The 22,273-nt window shown below is 41.5% G+C and overlaps 1 protein-coding gene across 1 annotated transcript in view; it reads left to right on the top strand.

The window, feature by feature from the left end:
* LOC148044526 (uncharacterized) overlaps nucleotides 1-22,273 on the top strand; it is a 99,915-nt gene that overhangs the window by 17,922 nt on the left and 59,720 nt on the right. Inside the window, exons 10-24 of the mRNA XM_087720749.1 lie at nucleotides 685-726; nucleotides 2,623-2,661; nucleotides 3,286-3,315; nucleotides 6,051-6,089; nucleotides 6,268-6,285; nucleotides 8,634-8,666; nucleotides 10,655-10,687; nucleotides 12,910-12,948; nucleotides 13,911-13,940; nucleotides 16,033-16,068; nucleotides 16,500-16,547; nucleotides 19,291-19,449; nucleotides 20,443-20,475; nucleotides 21,763-21,801; nucleotides 21,899-21,931. Coding sequence (XP_087576875.1) covers nucleotides 685-726; nucleotides 2,623-2,661; nucleotides 3,286-3,315; nucleotides 6,051-6,089; nucleotides 6,268-6,285; nucleotides 8,634-8,666; nucleotides 10,655-10,687; nucleotides 12,910-12,948; nucleotides 13,911-13,940; nucleotides 16,033-16,068; nucleotides 16,500-16,547; nucleotides 19,291-19,449; nucleotides 20,443-20,475; nucleotides 21,763-21,801; nucleotides 21,899-21,931 — 651 coding nt within the window. The remainder of the gene's footprint in view (nucleotides 1-684; nucleotides 727-2,622; nucleotides 2,662-3,285; nucleotides 3,316-6,050; nucleotides 6,090-6,267; nucleotides 6,286-8,633; nucleotides 8,667-10,654; nucleotides 10,688-12,909; nucleotides 12,949-13,910; nucleotides 13,941-16,032; nucleotides 16,069-16,499; nucleotides 16,548-19,290; nucleotides 19,450-20,442; nucleotides 20,476-21,762; nucleotides 21,802-21,898; nucleotides 21,932-22,273) is intronic.

The raw sequence follows: 22,273 nt of genomic DNA, 5'->3' as shown, positions 1-22,273 counted from the left end.
TGTAGTACTTCAGGCTAACTCTGCCCAAAGTCTGGAGTTCGATCCTGACAGACTCAAGGTTGACTCAGGCTTCCATCCTTCTGGGGTCAGTAAAATGAGGACCCAGACTGTTGAGGGCAATAAGCTGCCATTGTAAAGCATCAAAAGAGTGATGCGAAGCACTATGGGGCAATATGTAAGTCTAAATACTATTGCTATTGTTAAAATTTTAGCACAATGCCGTTGTATTGCCTAGGCTTCCAGTTCTGTAACTTCTTAATGTAATAGAGGATGCTGTTTTTGACTTAAAGATGCAATAGAGTTTGGAATGTGCCTTGTCTAGTCTTCCAAGAATAGTAATGATTTTGGAAAGTGTGTTTCCAGAAATTCCCTCTTTCAAAAGATTTCCACAAATGGTGCTTTCAGAAGGGTGGCTTCCAGTCCCAGCAATCAAGAAATAGTGGCACTTTTTGTTTGTTTGCTCTTTAAACAAATAAACCCTTCAAAAAGGACCACAGAAATTGTGGCAAACAGAAGACAGTTAGAAAATGCAGGCGACATTCCTAGATGTTGCCTATATTTTGAGAATAAAGCAGGTATTTTCATAGCAAAAGCATTATATGAAAATAATGAAAGCCTTATCCTGGATGCAAAATATCCCTATTTTGTAAAGTGTCTTCATTTAATTCTCTGGTTTTCATACAGGGTGGAACTTCAAGCGTCTACAACAAATACGGTTGTGGTGATGTAAGTCTTCTTCTGTTGTTTGAATGGTGCTGTTGGTGGCATTTATGCTGTTTAACAGTCCTGTGTTTTCTAGTATATTCAAACTATAATTCTCTTATTTTTCTGAAAAGGAGTCCCACTAAATGGAATCCCCTTCCGAACATATAATGAGAAATTAATTTTTAAAGTTTCACATATGCTTAATGATTTGTGTTGCAATTGATAAATATGAAATCCATAAAAGTAAACATATACACATACAAACTATGAGTACATCCATATCAATATTTCCTTTCCCCAAATTTTCATAAAGAAAGCTGAAGTAAAATCTATAATAATCTTTATTTCTGCAAATCTTGAAATAAAGAGACTGCCAAGAGCCAATCAATGCTCACTCTCCTTTTCCAGTTGACCAATAGCATCCAATATCCTGCTTTCTCCCCTCCAACTGGAGGCTCGTCCTGGAGTAACAGAAATCACCTCATCTACATTCTCCAAAAGAAAACAAAAGAAGTTGCTAGTAGCCCTTTGCACCCACTTTCCCGTGCTTGTAATATCTGCAGACTTGAGAAAAGTACTGCAAAGCTGGGTCCAGAAGCCAGAAAGCAAAATAAGAGTTGGGAAATGGGCCAATGGGCCACCCAGAAGGGGTTCACTGACAAATGCGCGTTCGACAAAACGCGCAGCCGAAACTGCGGCGAGAAAACCACAAGGTCGAAATCACGCCGACGAATGCACGCAGAAGCGCGCTGACAACAGCGCGCCGACAAAAGCGCGCCTTCAACAAACAACTAATAACAACCTAATAACCCTAACCCTAATCCTAACCCTAATCCTAACCCTAATCCTAACCCTAATCCTAACCCCAATCCTAACCCCAATCCTAACCCTAACCCTAACCCTAACCCTAACCCTAACCCTAACCCTAACCCTAACCCTAACCCTAACCCTAACCCTAACCCTAACCCTAACCCTAACCCTAACCCTAACCCTAACCCTAACCCTAACCCTTACCTTAACTTAAATCGCGCTTTTGTGGGCGCGGTTTTGTCGGTGCATTGTTGGCGCATTTATGATGTCGTGGGTTTTTTTGCCACGTTTTTGACGGTGTGCTTTTGTCATGCGCGCATTTGTCGGGTCACGCCTAGAAGGTGTGCAGAACTGAAACAATTTTTAAAAAACGCCAAATGTGCTGCAATTTCTAATGAACAAGAGCACAGTCAAAAATGAATCAACTGTCCCTACCCAAAATGTCATCATAAGATCAGTCAGGGTCCAGATCCAGTCCTGGAGAGTGCAAAATATTGGATGGGAAGTATCCTGTTGTAACTTTTGAGGCTACCTTTTCAGCATCATTCCATTTAGTACGTTAACAAGTTCTCCCAAGGATTTTCCAAAGTCCTTTCTCAAAAGTTTAGAAATTGGAATGCTGTGGGCTCCTTGATTGTAGATAGACTCCCTCCCACTCTCTTTAGTCCACATCAGCAAGCATAGCCAAAGATCAGTGTCGTGGGAATTGTAGTCCAGAAACATCTAAGAACCGCTAGGATCCTAACTTAGGTGGAGATGAGAGCCGAGGTGGCGCAGTGGTTAAATGCAGCACTGCAGGCTACTTCAGCTGACTGCAGTTCTGCAGTTCGGCTGTTCAAACCTCACCGGCTCAGGGTTGACTCAGCCTTCCATCCTTCCGAGGTGGGTAAAATGAGGACCCGGATTGTTGTTGGGGGCAATATGCTGACTCTGTAAACCGCTTAGAGAGGGCTGAAAGCCCTATGAAGCGGTATATAAGTCTAACTGCTATTGCTACTGCTATTGCTATTTAAGTTAAACACTAATGAATAAGAACGCCCTGTTATAAATGCAAATCTCTTAAATTCTGTCACTTCTATTTACCGTTGGTTTTATTTTAACTTGCAGGGAGGCATAGACACTAGTGACGGCATCAAATATGGGCAGGTAAGAAATCAATTGCTATGTTAAAGGTTTCCAAAACATGGAGGCAGCCGAGGAAAGAAATTTCCTAAATCAGTATACTGTTAGCCTTTCGGGTAGACCATGTCAGGAAACAGATACCCCAAGAAATATAAGTCTACCTTATTGTTATTGCAATATATGGGCTATATTGCAATAACAGAATGTGGAAAGGCTGACAGTGTTTCTGTTTCCCTCCCTCCTGTTACAATAAAATAGGATCAAGGCTGGGCTGTATTGATATTCTTTCTCATCCTTTCCTGTATGAAACCAGGGATTTCCACCAGGAGGGAGTTATACAGAGGAGGGGCATTGACTAGGTGATTCCCCTTGCTCCCGGAAATCCCTGTATGGAACTGTTGTCCAAGGGTTAGAATCCTTAGGACCCATGGTGGCGAATAGTTAGAATCAGAGGTGTGTTCCTACCGGTTTGCACCGGTTCGGTAGAACCGGTTCGTCAAATCTACCGAAACGGTTAGAAGAGGTTCCACTAGTGGACTTGGAAAGCAGGCCACACCTACAAAAGAGGTTCCAAACTGCTTCATGATTCCCCTTGGTGATGTTACAATCGACAAAATATAACACTTGCCTTTTGTTTTTTTCTCGCAGTCTGTTTCAACTGTTTCAGATAAAGGGAAGGTAGGTTCTTTTTCTGAACTAAACCTCTGAAAAATCCTTATGTAGGGCCTTCTTTTAAAAGTGCAACCATTCCTTGCAACAAACTTGTCTTCTGGTTTTTAATCTAAGTCATTATCCTGCCTCTCTAGAAGTAAAGCTAGAAATAGATTGACTAACATTAGGTTCATGCAAAGATGGCCTAAGATATTTGGCTGACTATGATGGAACAGTAAATCCCAGCCACACCAAATTGCATGAAATCTAAGGCCAGACAAATTAAGCAGAACACACACACTCCGAAATAGTTACCACTGTCATTAATTTTCGGCCCTTTTCTGCCCCTCAAAGCATAGGTTGTCTGAGGTTGATCCCCACCTTCTCTTTCAGCGCATCCTTAGATTTAGGAGGATGGAGGCACAGTGGTTAGAATCTTTAGGAGCAATAGTTAGAACACAGTATTGCTCCTAACTCACTGTTCACTGCCAGGAATTCGATTCTAACCGGCCCAAGGTTGACTCAGCCTTCCATTACCCTGAGGTCATTAATATGAGGACCCAGATTGTTGGGGGCAATATGCTGACTTTGTAAACCACTCGGAGAGGGCTGTGAAGCACTATGAAGCAGTATATAACTCAAGTGTTATTGCTATTGCTATTTTGGGAGGCAATGTAACGCTCTCTACATGGGGCTGCCCTTGAAGAGCACCCGGAGGCTTCAACTGGTCCAGAATGCGGCTGCGCGGGTTATCATGGGGGCACGTAGGTGCTCCCATGTTGCGCCCCTTTTAGGCAGCCTGCACTGGTTGCCGGTTGTCTTCCGGGTGCGATTCAAGGTACTAATTATGACCTTTAAAGCGCTCCATGGCTTAGGCCCAGGACACCTGCGAGACCACCTACTGCCACCGGTAGCCTCCCACTGTCCAGTGCGATCCCACAGAGTTGGCCTCCTCAGGGTGCTGTCGGCCAGACAGTGTCGGCTAGCCACCCCCAGGGGGAGAGCCTTCTCTGTGGGAGCGCCTTCCCTCTGGAATGAGCTGCCCCCCGGAGCTTCATACAATCCCCGACCTCCGGTCCTTCCGACGCACCCTAAAAAGTTGGCTTTTCCAGCAAGCCAGCCTGGCCTGAACAAAATAAAATAAATTATTGATTATTGTTAATTTTAATCAATTTTTTAAAAACAATGTTATTGTTAATCTTAATTGGGTTTGTTTTTTGGATATTTTACTAATTTTTAAAAACTTTTTAAATATGTGGTGTTTTTTTTAAATGTTGTACGCCACCCTGAGTCCTTGGGAGAAGGGCGGCATATAAATCCAATAAACCAAACCAACCAACCAATTTCTACCCAGGTTTTCTTTCTCCACATTAAAACCAAGACAATTTGGTTTGCCTGCTGTGCTTTGTTCCATCTTATGCTGCTCCCCCTTGGCTGGAGTGTGTTTTTGGGGAGGCATCTCCTCCTGCCACCAGTTTTCAATTTGTCTTGGCCATGTTGTAAAGGCTGCACCTATATTGGAGGGATGGGGACAGAATCTGATTGGTCCTGACGCGGCTGCCGGCCGGCGGGAGAATTGCAGTCTCCCTATTGGCCGGCCGCCTGACAGCTATTCGTATAAATAGCTGTCAGGCGGCGCTGTCCAGCGCGCATGTTCTGAACTTACTGTTCGTGTTGCTTCTGTTAATAAAGAGTTCAGTTATTTACCTCAGCGCCTCCTCGTACTTAAAACAATCCAACAGCAGAACAGTGAAGTGCTAGCCATTCCTCTCACCCTTTCCTTCCTCTCACCCATAAAATGTTACAATATGTAGTAGAAGCTCCTCATTCCTCTACTTTTAGTTCAGATCTGGCATAGAAAGAACCTTAGCTCAGGTTATTGGTCTCATTTGGCTGACAAGATGGTCTTCAGAACCTCAGGGCATCGGTCCTAATCTGTCAAAAGGAGCGTCATCTGAGCTTCCACATCTATCCCAGGCTTAGGAAGTCGGTGCTCTCTCACAATCCTTGTTGGACACAATATCTGCCTTTAGTGGCAATGAAGACTCCAATCAATGCATAAACTCATTACAATCTTATTAATGAGTTTGCACGCATCAGGATGATGGGATATGGGGCAACACTACACAATTGCAATATCGTGAAGAACTCACAACCTGGGATATCAAGCAAAAGGCTGTGCTATGAGCCTGTTTTCCTATGCCGCTAAACTGAATATATTATACTTAATTCTGTGCATTTTTATCGTCATGGTCTGGGTGCAGATTAGCCTTCCCTGCCCTGTTCAGTTCCTGGACAGGTAGCTAACGCGGATACAGATGCACATTTGATGTTTGTTCGGGCAGTATTGACGTTACTATCTGATACGCATAGCTATAATTGTAGTTAAATTCTATTTTCTCATTTAAATCAATAACTAGGCACCCACTGATTTTCATGAGGCAGCCTGGCACCATTTCTATGTAAAACGACACTCACAATAGTCTGTCCAATTGGGCAGAAAAATGGAAATGATTATATGGTTTTCCTTCTTATTTTCCAGATATCAGTTATTTGGGAAGCATAGTTTTGAATCACTCTTCCATTTCATAGGTTTTTTTTTCCTGATTTAAAAAATTAAAAGCTCTTATAAGAGGGATTTTCCAATGTTCCATTCAATCAATTTTTACAACAAATTTATAATAGAGAGAAATAAATTCTAAAGGACTCTGGCCCTTTCTATGAAACAAAACCTAACTTTTTTCTGTGATGATTTTTGACAGGTCATCGTATATCCTCCTACGAAGCCTTTCCCACCCGAAGTAAGTCCTATTTATTTAATTCTTTAATTTTATTACTGTAAAAGAATGCAAAGTGAATGTCTAATTGTAACTCATTGATCATGCAAAGAACTTTTTTGCTGACTAGTCAAATAGAGAGGCTTTTCTTGTAGCCATTTTTTTTTACTGATTCTTTTTTTATCCTTTCTTTCTTTCACAGCGTGAAACATATCCATCGGTAAGAATGCTTGTTTTCGCAATTGGACCAGGGGTGGGTTCCTGCCAGTTCTAACCTCTTCTATAGAAGAGGTTCCACAAATCTACCATGCTGTTTAGAACTGTTTCCAGCTCCCTCCCCCTGCCCATCTGCACCACGCTTGCCCCGCCCACCACTCATTGATTGGCTGGCTCACGAATTGCCCCGCCCACCTCTAAAAGTCCTATCTAAACCTTAAAGCTGTCAAGTTTGAACATGAGGTCAACAGCCCCAGGCCTGCCGGAATAGCCAGGTTTTGGTAGCCTTTCGGAAGGCCGTGAGAGTGGGAAGGATCCGGATCTCTGGGGGTAGATCGTTCCATAGGGTCGGAGCGGCTACAGAGAAGGCCCTTCCCTGGGGAGTCACCAGACGGCGTTGTCTGGTCGATGGCACCTGGAGACGGCCCACCCTCTGTGATCTTATCGGCCGTTGGGAGGTATGCGGCAGAAGACGGTCTCACAGATATCCGGGTCCTAGGCCATGTAGGTAATAACCAGCACCTTGAAACGCATTCGGAGACCGATAGGAAGCCAGTGCAGCTCGCGGAGGATAGGTGTAACATGGGTGTATTGGGTGTATTGGTACACCCAATATCGCTCGCGCGGCTGCATTCTGGACCAATTGTAGTCTCCGAACACTTTTCAGGGGCAGCCCCATGTAGAGTCTATAGTAGACAGTGCCAGGGATTGCTCAGAGGGAAGGGGGTAGGAGAGGCAGGGAGGGCAGCCCGCCAGCATTCTTTCTCTGTGTTGGGGCAGCCCGCCAGCAGAGACGGGTCTTTTACCCACCTTTCCTGGCGGGCTGACACTTTCTTTCTTTTGCTGCAAAAGAAAGAAAGCGGCTTTTGCCCACCCCGCTGCTATGTCTGACATAGAGGCGGGACGTTTTCTTTTTTCTTTGTTGGACATAGTGGCAATACCTTTGGAAGTGTCCCCTTGGTTTTTTAAAACATTGCTTTTAGGCACCTGTTGTTCTCCCTCCCTTCCAAAGTGTTATATTAGTGGAAGGGTGAATCCTCTTCTTTATGGGGGAGGAGGAGCCGAGGTGGCGCAGTGGTTAAATGCAGCACTGCAGGCTACTGCTAGATCAGCAGTTCAGCGGTTCAAATCTCACCGGCTCAGGGTTGACTCAGCCTTCCATCCTTCCGAGGTGGGTAAATAGCAATAGCAATAGCAGTAGACTTATATACCGCTTCATAGGCCTTTCAGGCCTCTCTAAGCGGTTTACAGAGAGTCAGCATATTGCCCCCAACAATCTGGGTCCTCATTTTACCCACCTCGGAAGGATGGAAGGCTGAGTCAACCCTGAGCCGGTGAGATTTGAACCGCTGACCTGCTGATCTAGCAGTAGCCTGCAGTGCTGCATTTAACCACTGCGCCACCTTGGCTCTTAAAATGAGGACCCGGATTGTTGTTGGGGGCAATATGCTGACTCTCTGTAAACCGCTTAGAGAGGGCTGAAAGCCCTATGAAGCGGTATATAAGTCTAACTGCTATTGCTATTGCTATTTATCATAATGGTTACAAATACACTACAAATACGAAGCAAGATGAGAGTAATTAACAATAGCAACGATGCAATCCATTCCCAAGCAGTATCTTCTAAGCAAATGTGGGGACAAATTTGCAATATATAAATTGCTACAGCCAGCTAGGCCAGTGGTAGTCAACCTGGTCCCTACCGCCTACTAGTGGGTGTTCCAGCTTTCATGGTGGGCGGTAGGGGTTTGCTGTAACTCTGCTTTATAAATTTCATAAAGTTACTTCCCTACTTTATAAATCACCATTTACTGTGGAACTGGTGGGCGGTTAGAAAATTTTACTATTAACAGAGATACAAAAGTTTCAGATTCAGATTCAGATTCAGATTTAGTTTATTTGTATGCCACCCTTCTCCGGGAGGGACTCAGGGCAGCGAACAGCTCAAAGGGGGAAAGGGAACATAAAACACAATACACGTGATTAAAATAAACAAGAATCATACAGCCATACAAGTCAAGAGGGGAGGGGAACTCATCAACCCCAGGCCTGCTGGCACAGCCAGGTTTTGACGGCTTTCCGGAAGGCCTGGAGAGAGGTGAGGGTCCGAATCTCCGCGGGGAGTTCGTTCCAAAGGGCTGGAGCTGCCAAAAGTGGGCGGTAGGTATAAAAAGGTTGACTACCCCTGGGCTAAATAAAACTTTCTGCACAAGTATTTCTTGTATCTGGAAAGGGAAATAAAGGGATCCACGCTACTAACTCTTTGACAACCATCCATGCTGCCAACACGCATGGAAACATTATTAGAGTGATGTAGAGAATTCAAATGATTTTTTCTCAATTTTTTTATAGCAACTTGCCAACTCCCACTACAAGCATATTCAGGTAAACATTTTTTTTCCTTTTGCTTTATTTAAAACATAATATCAGTTGTTTATGCAGAATGCTCACTGGCAGATATGAAAAGGAGGACTAAATCAGGGTTTCATATTTTGAATGGTTATCTTGTAAACACTTGCTCAGGATACTGGCTTATTTTTGTTTTCCTAATGTTTTCTACAAGTGTAACAGGGGTGGGTTGCTGCCAGTTCTAACCTCTTCTATAGAAGAGGTTCCACAAATCTACAGTGAGGTTTAGAACCGGTTCCAGCTCCCTCCCCCCGCCCGTCCGGACATCATCCAGATGAAGAGCGAGAGGAGGAATTCTGGGAGTTGAAGTCCACAAGTCTTAAAGCTGTCAAGTTTGAACATCCCTGGGTTGTTTTTTTTTCCTAAAGGGTTAGGGGTGCAAGGGTCTTGTAACTTGACAGCTTTAAGACTTGCGTGCTTCAAATGCCAGAGTTTCTGAGCCAACATTTTGGTTGCTAAGCAAGAGCGTTGTTAAGCAAGTTTCACCACATTTTACAAGTTGCCCCCGCCCAGCCACTCACATGACTGCCAAGCCACTCCCACCCAGTCACATGGTCGGCTAGCCACTCCCACCAAGCAGGCCACACCTACAGAATAGGTTATAAAAAAATTTGAAACCCACCCCTGAAGTGCAAGAACGTTGATCCATTGGCTGGAACAGGAATTGACCGACAGTCTTGTTGCCTGAGTCAAACATTGTGGGCTGAGAGAGAATGACTGGCCCAAAGTCATCCAGCCAGCTTTCATGCCTAAGGCAGAATTAGAACTAGAACTCTTGGTCTCCTAGTTTCTAACATTAGGTCTTAACCACTAGACCAAAATGATTCTTGCAGTTTTCTCGGCAAGATTTCAGAAGTGGTTTGCCATTGGCTGCTTTCTAGGGCTGAAAAAAATTAATTGATCCAAGGTCATCCAATGCGCTTCATGTACAAGGTAGGACTAGAACTCCCAGTCTCCCACTTTCTAGCCTGGCGCCTTAACCAGTACACCAAATTGGCGTATTACACCAAATTCAGTGTACTAATGAAATATTCAGGAGGAAGGTGGAGATAATATCAGCAGGTGCTGGGGGGGGGGGGGGAAGCACCTTCATGGTATTAACTCCTATCCTTTAGAACATGTAACCCCTTGAGAACTGGGAAGCCCTCTCCTCTTAGTCTTTTGAAAAGCCTGGAAGATCTTGGATACTTTAAGACTGGAACCCAGTTAGGTTGTGAAGATGTTACCAGAACCTTTTGTACTGGTTGTTATTCTTTTAACTGTTTTTATTCTTGTTTGTAAACCATCTGTCATTATAGATGTATAAGATGCACAGCTATGGAAATATTTTGTATATGTATGTATATATGTATGTGTCTGTGTCTGTGTATGCATATGTACATGTACATGTACATATATATACACGTATACACCGACATAGAGACACATACAAATACACACACACATCTATCTATCAGCTATCTATCTATCTATCTATCTATCTATCTATCTATCTATCTATCTATCTATCTATCTATCTATCTATCTATCTGCCTATCTATCTATCTATCCTATCCTATCCTATCCTATCCTATCCTATCCTATCCTATCCTATCCTATCCTATCCTATCCTATCCTATCTATCTATCTATCTATCTATCTATCTATCTATCTATCTATCTATCTATCTATCTATCCTATCCTATCCTATCCTATCCTATCCTATCTATCTATCTATCTATCTATCTATCTATCTATCTATCTATCTATCTACCTACCTACCTACCTACCTACCTACCTACCTACCTACCTACCTATCATTTATTTATCTATCTATCTCCAAGGATGAAAAGAGTATTCATTTATAAATTATTGCAGACTCAAAATAATTGCGGTAAAATGCATACAGTATATATTTCCACAACACAGAGACTAATCTGCAAGAAAAATACCATAATTAAATGTCAATCTCTGTCCTTTTGCAGAGCACTAAATACGGTGAAAAGATCCATAGCCAGGTATAATTTCGTTTATCATTTATTCCTTTCAACTTTTTAAGTTATTCAGCCAACCATACATTAACCATGAACTACAGATAAAAATGGATAGCTAAATTCCGTTCTTTAATCTCATGGCAAATTACTACATTGAGTTGAGATGATGTTACTATAGGAGCATGGAGTAAGCTATCTGGACTACAACCTCACCTGCGGAGGCAGCTGGCTGATAATCTTGCAAGTTTCCATTGTGTGTGTTTTGTTTTTTCTGGTTTTGAAGGCAAGCAATGTACTGTACATTAAATTAGAAATTTCAGTATGGACCCAATGTACTAGAACATACTTTTGAATGAAATCTGAGAGGGGGGACTTCTCTTGTTCCCCCCTCACCCTTGTGACCTCCTGTTAACTTTTCAGAATCTGCAACAGAGCCTGGGGGATCTTATGGAAGAGATTTTGAAGGGGTGTGGGAGATGGCAGGAAAAAGAGGGAATTGTTTCATGCTCCTAGAAATAGTGCCATCTGCTGAGAAACCTAATTAGGCTTTGCCCCTCCCACTCATCTTGCTCACAAGACCTCAGATAAAAGGAAGGCTGTTTTCATTTTTGGTATCTGTAATTAATGATTTATGGTTTAAATAAATGAAAACAAAGCCCCTTTGATACATCATCCGATAATGGCAGGCAATGAATAACTCTTTTTTGCCTCGCAGATTATTTCAGCGTATGACAATATAAATGGTATTTTCAACCGATAAAGGAAATCGTTTCTTTCTTTTTGAGTGGAGAAATAGTTACTGCATGATTTGTTTTTTGCCATGTTAAGTTTTCTCTCCGCTTTATCCAGAACAATTTACTTTAAGGCTGCTGTTATACACATGCTCTGCATGACCTAGAAACTCCAGTTCTAAATCACTCTTGGAAGATTTTACGAAATTTAGGGCCACCTTTTGTTGATAGTTCTTTTCACAGGCAGATTGCCTGCTTTAATTCCCCACTTCCCTACCCCCTGCTTTTCTCTGTTTTATTCAGACAAATACTGGGTAAGCTGTATGGTATATGTCTGCTGCCTTGAGCTACTCTCAGATAATATATTATACAGGGGCCAGTGGTGGGATTCAGCCAGTTCGCACCTATTCGGGAGAACCAGTTATTAACTTTCTAAGCAGTTTGGAGAACCAATTGTTGGAAGAAATCTCCTTTTGTTTTTTCCCCACTTTTACCCTTAATCCTGTAAGGAAGGCAGGAAGGAAACATTCTAGTGTTGTTTCTAGCCTAATCTTTATTGCCCTGCTTACAGAAACTGCCTCTCCGGTTCACCCTTATTACATTGTCACAGCTAAGGTGAAGCGCCCATCGACCTGAGTGATGTTGAGTTGGCCATGCCCACATGGTCACATGACCACCGAGCCACACCTACCCAGCTGGTCATTAGGGCAGAGAACCTGTTGTTAAATTATTTGAATCCCACCACTCACAGGCCCAACAGCACCTGGTACAGCAAAGAACATTTTTGATTTTCTGTTTGTGAAGGAGGAGAGATGACTTACTTGTTATAACAAGTGACAGTGACTCTTAGAATAAACTGAGCCCCTTATAAGTTCCTATGTGTAAGTGGGGAGAGAAGTCCTGATCGGCTGGTGTTTTCACATCTCAGATATTGATTGCAACCAAACAATTGGGGGGGGGCTCTAAATTTAGAATAGTTTGCTTGTCCTGATCTTAATTTTGAGCATCTGTGAATGTAGGTCTTCACTATCTATGATTCCCCACACAAATAGATACTAACGGTTGTCTATCCAAGCTACTGGATTTTGCAACAAGACTGTAAAAATGGACTGCTGGAATAGGGATAAAATGCCACTTTTTCAGATCAGAACATTTGGAAAACCTTTTTTTTTTAGTGATATCTAACACTATTTGGTAGACGTATTTGTTTGCTTGTCATAAATCGGTCAGGTTAGAGTTAAAAATTACTACTCATCTTCTGGATGTGTGATAATGGAAACACTGTTCTAAAATTAATATCTGCCTTTAGGGAAAATATACTTATTTGTTTACATTTAGCAATGACAAATTTTGTGGATAAATAGTAAAGAATCCAGAGGTTTGTCAGTGCCGCAGAATCCTACGACCCTTAAGTATCCTAACTGATAGTTAGGGCTGGGAAGAATTGATTAAACTCTATAAAATAGTTGCAGTTGTACAACTGATGTTATGTAAAACTGTTGCTTTCTTCTACAGGATTCACATCCTCAAAGTGACATCCGTATTACAATTCAGGTAACTATTGTTTATTTTCATTCAATCCTTCAGTTGATAAAATAATAAAAATATATCATGGCCTTCTTTTCCCCTTCTTTTCCCCACAAATGTTATACATCAAGTACATTCACATTCTAAATCATAATGTCACCTGGCTTGGGCTTCCAGAATACGTGGTTCAGGCAAGCAGAACTTGTTTAATAAATCATTAAAACAAATCGTAGTTTAGAGCAATGCATCAATTCAATCACAGTGTTCAGAATCCTAAACGTGGACAAACGATAGGCAATCTTTGTGATTACTTTATGATCTATAGGCCATTCTAGCTTCATGGAAACCTTCACGAGCTTTAATCCAGATTTGGATCTGCCTAGTGTGTTGACTATTTTAAAGAAGAGCAGCTGTAGTTAATTGACCTGGAACATTTTAAATTAAAAATGTTGAGGGTAAGATGAGAAGCGATGCTAAAATAATTGCTGGGAAATCCTAAGAATTTAATCCTGATTTCCTCTCTATGCAGATTTGATTTATCTGCCAGTTCCCGGATATTAAACACAGATAAGAAATGAAAATTAGATCCTGTTAAGTGCTTAATTATCTTAATTGAACAGAAGAGAAATTACAATACCTAGAGTTATTGGCCAACCTGATCATAGGAAATGATATTTGGTTGCAATCCTAATACACCAGGCTCGTGCCAGGTTAGGAGAGCTGGCCTGGAACATCCGGAGTTCCTTTAGTATTGCATTTAAACCACATTTTAATATCTTTAAAAAAGCATTACTCTTCTTGATACCCATTCCTTTCCCTCAGAAAATATTTTTAATACCTTCTCTGTATTATCTGAGTTGGGTTTTTTTGAAAAAAATTCACTATAAAGACCTGATTATAGAGCCAGTTTGGTCCAGTGCAGTGGTTGAGGGCTACCTGTGTGTGAAATGCTTCTTGTTTTTAAAATGGCTTCTGTTATGTTTCTCTAGAGTGGACAACCTATCAAAGTTTGTGATAAGGTAAGCACTCTTTCACTGTCAACGTCATTGAATCAATGTAGTTTGATAAGGATCCCTCTAATTTTGAAGAATGAGTTGACAAATTAGAGAAGGATAAATCTGTCCGCTCTGCTAGGCTGGACAGCTAGGCCTAGAGTCAAAGGTCTAACTAGCTATTACTAGAGAACCAGTGCAATATAATAGTTAAAGTGTTGGTCTAAACCAGGTCAAAAGTCTACTCCCACCAAAACTTTGAGCCAGGCTTAATTTTCCAACCTTAGCTTAGCTAGATGGTTTATCTGGTTTTAGATGCAGCTAATGTGGCAACAAAACATGCAGCTAAGCTCAGCTTTGAAGAAGGAGAGAAGAATTCTTTCTCTAGAGACTGGGGTTAGAGCCACAAGTAGGAGGTATTCTTTCCTGGCTATCATTAATGTTGTGGCCCAGCAGGAGCCGTTGGAGCTGCCACCAGACTCCGACAGCGAGGGGTCCTATGAGTCGACTCTGAGCAGGGCACAGAGAGGCTGGTTGGCCACCAGGAGGCGCCTGAGCATTGGAGCAGTGGGGAGGAGACAAGGGAGTGTGATCCTGACATCATGCATTGGAGCAGTGGGGAGGAGCCAAGGGAGTTGTTCCTGGATGCCCGGCACCGAAGAGCTGATAGGCGTAAGGAACAGTTGCGCAGTTACAGGAGATAATTGCACTCAGTTGGTGGTAATTAGGCTCCTCTCAAGATATAAGAGGACTGCTTGTGCACACAACCCGTTGCAGGAGTCAACGCATTGAGTAAAAGTTGGAGAACTTTTGTAACTAGCTTGGCAGGCTGGATTGCTGCCAAGGCTTCTCTGTGCTGGATTGCTGCCAAGGCTTCTCTGTGCTGGATTGCTGCCAAGGACCTGTCTGTCTGCTAATACATTCCTTAAAGTATCTTTGGCTCGGCGTGCTTTGGTGTGGGACGAGGGAGGTCAGAACAATTAATATGCGAGTGAGGAAGACAAGCAGCTACTTTTCCTTGCTCTAGAAGACAACGAAAGAAGGATTCGAGGCAAAACTGTCAAATGACCTTGCCGAATCATAGCTTGCGTTGAAGGTGGTAACACCAGCAAGGCATATGGAGGTTATTGAACACTAGCATCCTGCAATCTGCCAAAAGGATAGTAACTCAAGGATGTCTGGTCTCCTCATTAAAAGCCAAGCTAGTAGGGAAGATGTGTTTAACAGCAACTATCGGATAGGGCATTCAAAAATTAACTTGTCACCAGAGCATCTGTGTAACAAACCAGAAATGTTGGACTTCTGCAGCTGTAAAATACTACCGAGATAATTCCACAAAAATATGAAATATTAAGACAAACATACACTTTGGGGGCACGATAGGTCAGGGGTTAAAGACACTGAGCTTGTTGGCTGGAAAGTGATCAGCCTAGGTTCAAGACAGGAAGGCTGCACAATAAGGTGAGTTCCCATTCCTGCCCCAGAACTAGCAATTCGAAAGCATTCAAATACGAGTAGATTAATAATATAACTTTGGTGCAAAGGTAATAGCATTCTGTGCACCTCTGGAATATAGCTATGCTGGCTGCGTGACTAAGGAACTGTCTTAAGAAAATGCTGGCTCCTTTAGCTGAGAAACATAGATGAGGACTACACCCTAGAATCAGATACGACTGGTTAAGGGTAACTTTACATATACTTTACGTATGCTTTAGAAGTACTATTTGAGATTAGATTAGATTAGATTTAATGGGTTTATATGGCGCCCAATCCCGGGGGACTCCGGGCGGCTTACAAATACGAATGAAATAAAGTAACATACAGGGGGAGAATACAAACAATACAAACAGTTTAAAAGCACAACATACATCCGGTTTAATTGGGGGTTGAACCTGATTTGAAATCAGCAACCCCAGGCCTGTCGGAAACAGCCAGGTTTTGGTGGCTTTTTCGAAGGCCGCGAGGATGGGAAGGGTCGGGATCTCTGCTGGTAGCTCGTTCCACAGAGCCGGAGCAGCTACAGAAAAGGCTCTCCTTTTGATTGACTTCTAATCATTCCATTACTTCGTTTCCAAATAACTGTTTCTTTCTTTCTTTCTTTCTTTCTTTTTATAAACAGACATCTTCTTCCTACAACAGCCAAGCCTGTAAATTGGTAAATATTATTCTCAAAAGGGAAATTGTATTTACTCCTCTGGAGTCATTTGGTGTTTGATACGCACTATAAAATGTGTACCTTTTGTGCACCATTTTTTAAAAAAGCGTTGTTTTAATGTACAAAAAAGGTATGGAAAGAGAAAAACGCAGAAGGAGAAACCGTAAATTCAGCCTTATTTTTAACCATGGAAAATCAGTCTTTCCATTACGCTGATTTGGAGCTGGCTTTAAATGGTCAACGTTTTGACCATGGAAAACAATGCAAATGCAACAATGCGAAACAATGCACACAAGACTGAAAATCTTTGTAGTAGTGAAGAATTGTCGTTTTTGTTCCTGTTAATATTCAGTACATCCATAATAATTCTCATATCAATGTTCCAAGCTTTGGATCTATGATTCCAAAATATATTTCCACTTTCTTAACAGACTATACAGTCTTCTTCATCTCACAGTGGTGGATCTTCTACCTCTCAGGTAAACTTTCTTTTGTCATACATGAGTCCTGTTGGCTTCACTTGGATTTTTTTTTGTGGGGTGGGGGAACGCTATTTCTGATGATAAATATCAATGTGAGAAATCTGGAGGATTTATTTATGTAGGTATGGCACAGTGGTGGGATTCAAATAATTTACTAACCGGTTCTCTGCCCTAATGACCAGCTGGGTAGGTGGGGCTCGGTGGTCATGTGATCATGTGGGCGTGGCCAAGTCAATGTCACTCAGTTCGATGGGCACTTCGCCTTAGTTGTTACAATGGTAATAAGGGTTAACCAGAGAGGCAGATTCTGTAAGCAGGGCAATAAAGATGAGGCTAGAAACTACACCAGAATGTTTCCTTCCTGCCTTCCTTACAGGATTAGCCCTGGAAAGTGGGGAAAAACAAAAGATTTCTTCCAAAAATCGGTTCTCCGAACTGCTTAGAAAGTTACCAACTTAGAAAGTTACCAACCGGTTCTCCCGAATAGGTGCAAATTGGCTGAATCTCACCACTGCCCCCAATCTTTTGGGCACTGGTTCTGTGGAGAAGTAGGGAGGCGGTGGCTCAGTGGATAAGACACTGAGCTTGTTGATCAGAAAGGTCGGCAGTTCAGCGGTTCGAATCCCTAGTGTCGCGTAATGGAGTGAGCTCCCGTTACATGTCCCCAGTTTCTGCCAACCTAGCAGTTCGAAAGCACGTAAAAATGCAAGTAGAAAAATCTTTGGTGGAAGGTCACAGCGTTCCGTGTGTCTTTGGCGTTTAGTCATGCTAACCACATGACCATGGAGACTTCTTCAGATAGTGCTGGCTCTTCAGCTTTGAAACGGAGATGAGCACCGCCCCCTAGAGCCAGGAACGACTAGCACATATGTGCGAGGGAAATCTTTACCTTTACCTCTGTGGAAAAATATTTTTCCATGGACCGCAGTGGCATCCCACAGATGGGACTTAGCCTGTTTGCACCAACTGGTTGCTGGCATGGCATGAACTGGTGCAGTCCGTGGACCAGGGATTAGGGACCCCTGGCGTATGGCATGTCATACACAGAGTATCAAAATATATATTTTGATCTTACTAATCTATTATCTAGATTAGTAAAACACAATAAAATGTAAATGTTAAAAAGATCTACATTCAAATACCAAGGTCTAGGCCATCTAAAAATTGAAGCACAGCATTGTTTATATTGATAAAATCAGATTCTGGACCAGTATATGCCCTCAGCTTACAGCCAGTCATGATGTGATTTACAGTTTGAGTATTATTCCTTACTATAAAAAGAGCCGAGGTGGGGCAGTGGTTAGGGTGCAGTACTGCAGGCCACTTCAGCTGACTGTTATCTGCAGTTCAGCGGTTCTAATCTCACCGGCTCAAGGTTGACTCAGCCTTCCATCCTTCCGAGGTGGGTGAAATGAGGACCCAGACTGTGGGGGCGATATGCTGACTCTGTAAACCGCTTAGAGAGGGCTGAAAGCCCTATGAAGCGGTATATAAGTCTAACTGCTATTGCTATTGCTATATACTTCTGAAAATCTCTGAAACTTTTGAAGTCTGGTGGGAAGAACCTGTGGTACAGTTACTTCCGATAAAAATTCACTCCCTTTTCTGGGAGGGCAAAGATAAATGTGGAAAGGAATTCTTTATGAAACCGCCCCATGCATTATTTCTTCAAAGAAGCAATCTTCTGCACCACAGATTTCTATCCATGCATGTAGGTAAGGTTGCTGGGATTCCACTCCCACATGTATTTAAAAATCTTGATTTATGCTATCAAATTCTCACTTGGAAGAATAAGTGCAGAGAAAGGCATTTTAAATCCTTTACTTGCTCCCAAAAACTGAGCAAAATTGTTTTCTTCAGAGAACTTGTCAAATGCAAACCAGCAGTAGGATCGATAAGAGGTTTCATGGATATGGCAGTAATTTTGTTTGTGATCTCTTATTTAGCCTGAAGTTATAGAAAACATTCACCCTGGGAATTTTTTCGACAGTAATTGTATTCTTTACCAGTACTGATTCCATTGCAGTACAGAAAATAATGATAACTGGAGTCTTGCAGTGTCCATCTCAACTTAGATTTTATTCAAAAGAGATTATATTTGTCTATGTCTGTCTGTCTGTCTGTCTGTCTGTCTGTCTGTCTGTCTGTCTGTCTATCTATCTATCTATCTATCTATCTATCTATCATCTATTATTCTATCATCTATCTACCCACCTACCCACCCTCCAACCCATCCATCCATCCATCTCCAAAACTTCTACATATAATGTGCTTCTTGAACAACAATTTTATGATATTTCCTATTTGCTTAAATTTTTTTTTTTTACTTTTAGCAATTGGAAAGCTAATTTTTCTCCTCCTTTGTCTTTGTATTGTCTGTGACCTTTTTCACACCAGGATTTGTAGACGTTAGGGTTATTTTAAGAAATATGTTCCATTTCATACGAAAATGATGTCTTTAGTAAAGAAAGTCTTTAGTAAAAATAGAGCCGAGGTGGCGCAGTGGTTAAATGCAGCACTGCAGGCTACTGCTAGATCAGCAGTTCAGCGGTTCAAATCTCACCGGCTCAGGGTTGACTCAGCCTTCCATCCTTCCGAGGTGGGTAAAATGAGGACCCGGATTGTTGGGGGCAATATGCTGACTCTCTGTAAACCACTTAGAGAGGGCTGAAAGCCCTATGAAGCGGTATATAAGTCTACTGCTATTTAGTAATGCTATTATTATTATTATTTCCATCAGGGTGAAACGATTATAGTTAGTGGCGGTAGACCTTCTTCGGGTAGTAGTAGTAGTGGAACCTCGATTATAGTTGATGACGGGAGACCCTCTACTGGATCATCATCGACATTTGGCAGCGGTGGATCTATTGTATCAACTGGCCGTAATCCTTGTGGTCAGGTTCGTATCTTTCCTCACAACTACAACCTGCTAAGGTGTTTCTTACGTTCTCCTTGTGAAGAGAGGACTTTCCACTCTACCCTACTTTACACAAAATACAATTTTAATGTAATAGCTGCAGTTCAGTTTCACATTGGGAAAGCTTGCGTATAATCTTAAGAGAGTAAATCTACTCTCTTGTCCTACTCATCCAACACGGCTGCAAGGAAGTCAGCAAAACGTATACATGTTTTCTTTGAATTTGAGCCGAGGTGGCGCAGTGGGCAGGGTGCAGTACTGCAGGCCACTTCAGCTGACTGCTATCTGCAGTTCGGCGGTTCAAATCTCACCGGCTCAGGGTTGACTCAGCCTTCTATCCTTCCGAGGTGGGTAAAATGAGGACCCAGATTGTGGGAGCGATATGCTGACTCTGTAAACTGCTTAGAGAGGGCTGAAAGCCCTATGAAGCGGTATATAAGTCTAACTGCTATTGCTATTGCTATTTGAATTATGTTTGGTTAATTAAAAATATTGCTTTAATGTATAACTAGCTTACAGTATTGTTAGGTTTGAATGATATCACAAGCAACAATTAATTTAAAAAAAAGAGAAGGAATTTTTTTCATCTGCCTTCCAACCCCCCCTCAGCCACATTACAAGAAGAAAAGAGAATATGAAAACTTGCTGTGGTTTGTTTTCATTATATTAAACTATTCTTTGGAGTTACATACGAGCCAGCTCTTTATTTCTATAATCTGATGAATGCCTGCTTTTATCCATTCTGATTATTGTAGTGTGTGGAAATTCATCATATTCAAACAGAAATTTGTATAATCAATTTTGAGTCATGAATCCGTCTGTTGGCTGACGAACTCCTATTTCTGTTTATGAAATGTCTTTTCTTCAGTTGAGGCATTTTTTCCCCTCAACCTAAGCTGTAATGTGCAAATACTAATATTTTAATTAATTGATAATCAATTAACAAACTTGCCTATTTATTTATTTGCCCCATAGGGAAATACCCCTGACAAGTATCCTTGTAAACCGGTAAGATTTATTTATCATTAAGGAGAAATTGTGGTCCTTCAAATACTTGTTGTTGCATACTTTGATGTCAGAAAGGTATCTAGTGCCCATTCCTACCCTAAACTCATTGAAGACGTGCTTCTAATTTCCTTAATTGCCAAATTCTTTTGCCTTGAGAAACCAGTGACAAGCTGAACATGGATTTAGCAGCTGTTGTTTTTTGAACTACTGGATTTCCTTCCCTATAATTATCACTGCGACATCTAGTGCTTAAACATCCAAAAAGCAACACCATTCTATTACGAAACAGGAGGTGGCACTGCTAATGTGTCAGTGGTGGGTTTCAAAAATTGTTCGAACCTACTCTGTGGGTGTGGCTTCCTTTGTGGGAATGGCTTGCCACCCATGTGACCGGATGGGAGTGGCTTGCTGCCCATGTGACCGGATATGAAGACGCCCGCAACACTTGTCAGAATGGTGTGTTTCAGCTTCTGAGCAAACTCCCTTTTGTGTTGATGGTATTTATAATTCCATTTCAATATACATAAAAAAAATAGTAGTAAACATGTACAATCATCCAACATCCCTCCTCCAACTTAGTAAACTCCATTCCCTCCCCCCTCCCTCCCACCCCCCCCAACCTTCCCCCACCCTGACTTCCCAAAACCAATACAAGGTATAAATCTTTAACAAAAACAGTTTAAGATATACTTAAAGAAAAAGTAGAAAGTTAATAACGTCTTTGAACTGAGCTTAGCTCCTCCTTGCTAGGCTAGCTATAAACAATTTGTATCATTTCTGATCTTAATCATAAGCTATCTGAAATTTCCTAGACCCATATTTATTTTGAATATAGTCAATCCATTTTTCCCAGTCTCGTTTTGGAAGAGACATTTATGTAATGCAGGTTGCTTATATGAGAAAGCATATTCTTACAATATGAAGAAATAAGTTCTTTAAAGTTAAGAGTGTAAAAATTATTTGATGGGATAACAACAAATTAGAAAACAATCATGCTCTGCTTGAATATTATGATATAACTGTCTTGTTTAAGTGGAAGAAAGTAAACTCATTTAGGGTTTGCTCTGCTATTTTGAATATTTTGGAGAAAGAATCCAAAATTACCCATCCTTTTCTTACGGTGTTAATAAAAAGGCAGCCCATCCAAAGTTGGCTGAATTTAATTCTGTTTTAAGACTTCCTGCCAAAACCATAGGCGCATCTTCATGAAAAAGACATATTGTATAATCATTGGTACTCATATAGGATCCATATTTATAATGTTTCCACTCATCGTTTCTCCCAAAGGCTGGGTCATCATCTCAACAAGGTTTTGGAAGTAGCCAGGTAAGGACCGAACATATTGTCTTGTTTTATTTGTACTAAGAATTTTGTGCATTTTTGAAGGGCCAATTTATATATATAAAAAATTCTTTCTTTGCAGAGTGGTTCATCCCATCAAGGTTATGGTTCCCAGGTAAAATCAATCTTTCGGTGAATCTGTTTCAGAAAATGCAAACGCTTCTGCTTGGTTTCTTGTACTTTTTGAACAATAACAATTAGAACAACTGTGGCAAACAAAAGCAAAGGTAACAATAATAGGCACCTTGGGTCAATCTCAAAACATCTGGAGCACCGTTTGAACACCATCATTACTACCATTCAATTGCAATAGGCAATCTTATTTGGAACAGCTTACAGTCCGCAATGATTTTAACATCACTACTACCTTTAAGACAAGTAAACATCCACATCTGCCACTTCCAAGTCCTTGGGAAGAACTCAATGGGGGGCTAAAAATCCCAAATCCAGTCTAAAC

The sequence above is a fragment of the Thamnophis sirtalis genome, unplaced genomic scaffold (assembly GCF_051295495.1).
Source record: "Thamnophis sirtalis isolate CommonGarterSnake01/CBP01778 unplaced genomic scaffold, rThaSir2_p1.2 scaffold_7, whole genome shotgun sequence".
Classification (NCBI taxonomy): Eukaryota; Metazoa; Chordata; class Lepidosauria; order Squamata; family Natricidae; genus Thamnophis; species Thamnophis sirtalis.
Note: the sequence above shows the minus strand (reverse complement) of the source record. Positions and strands in the feature narration are given on the sequence as shown.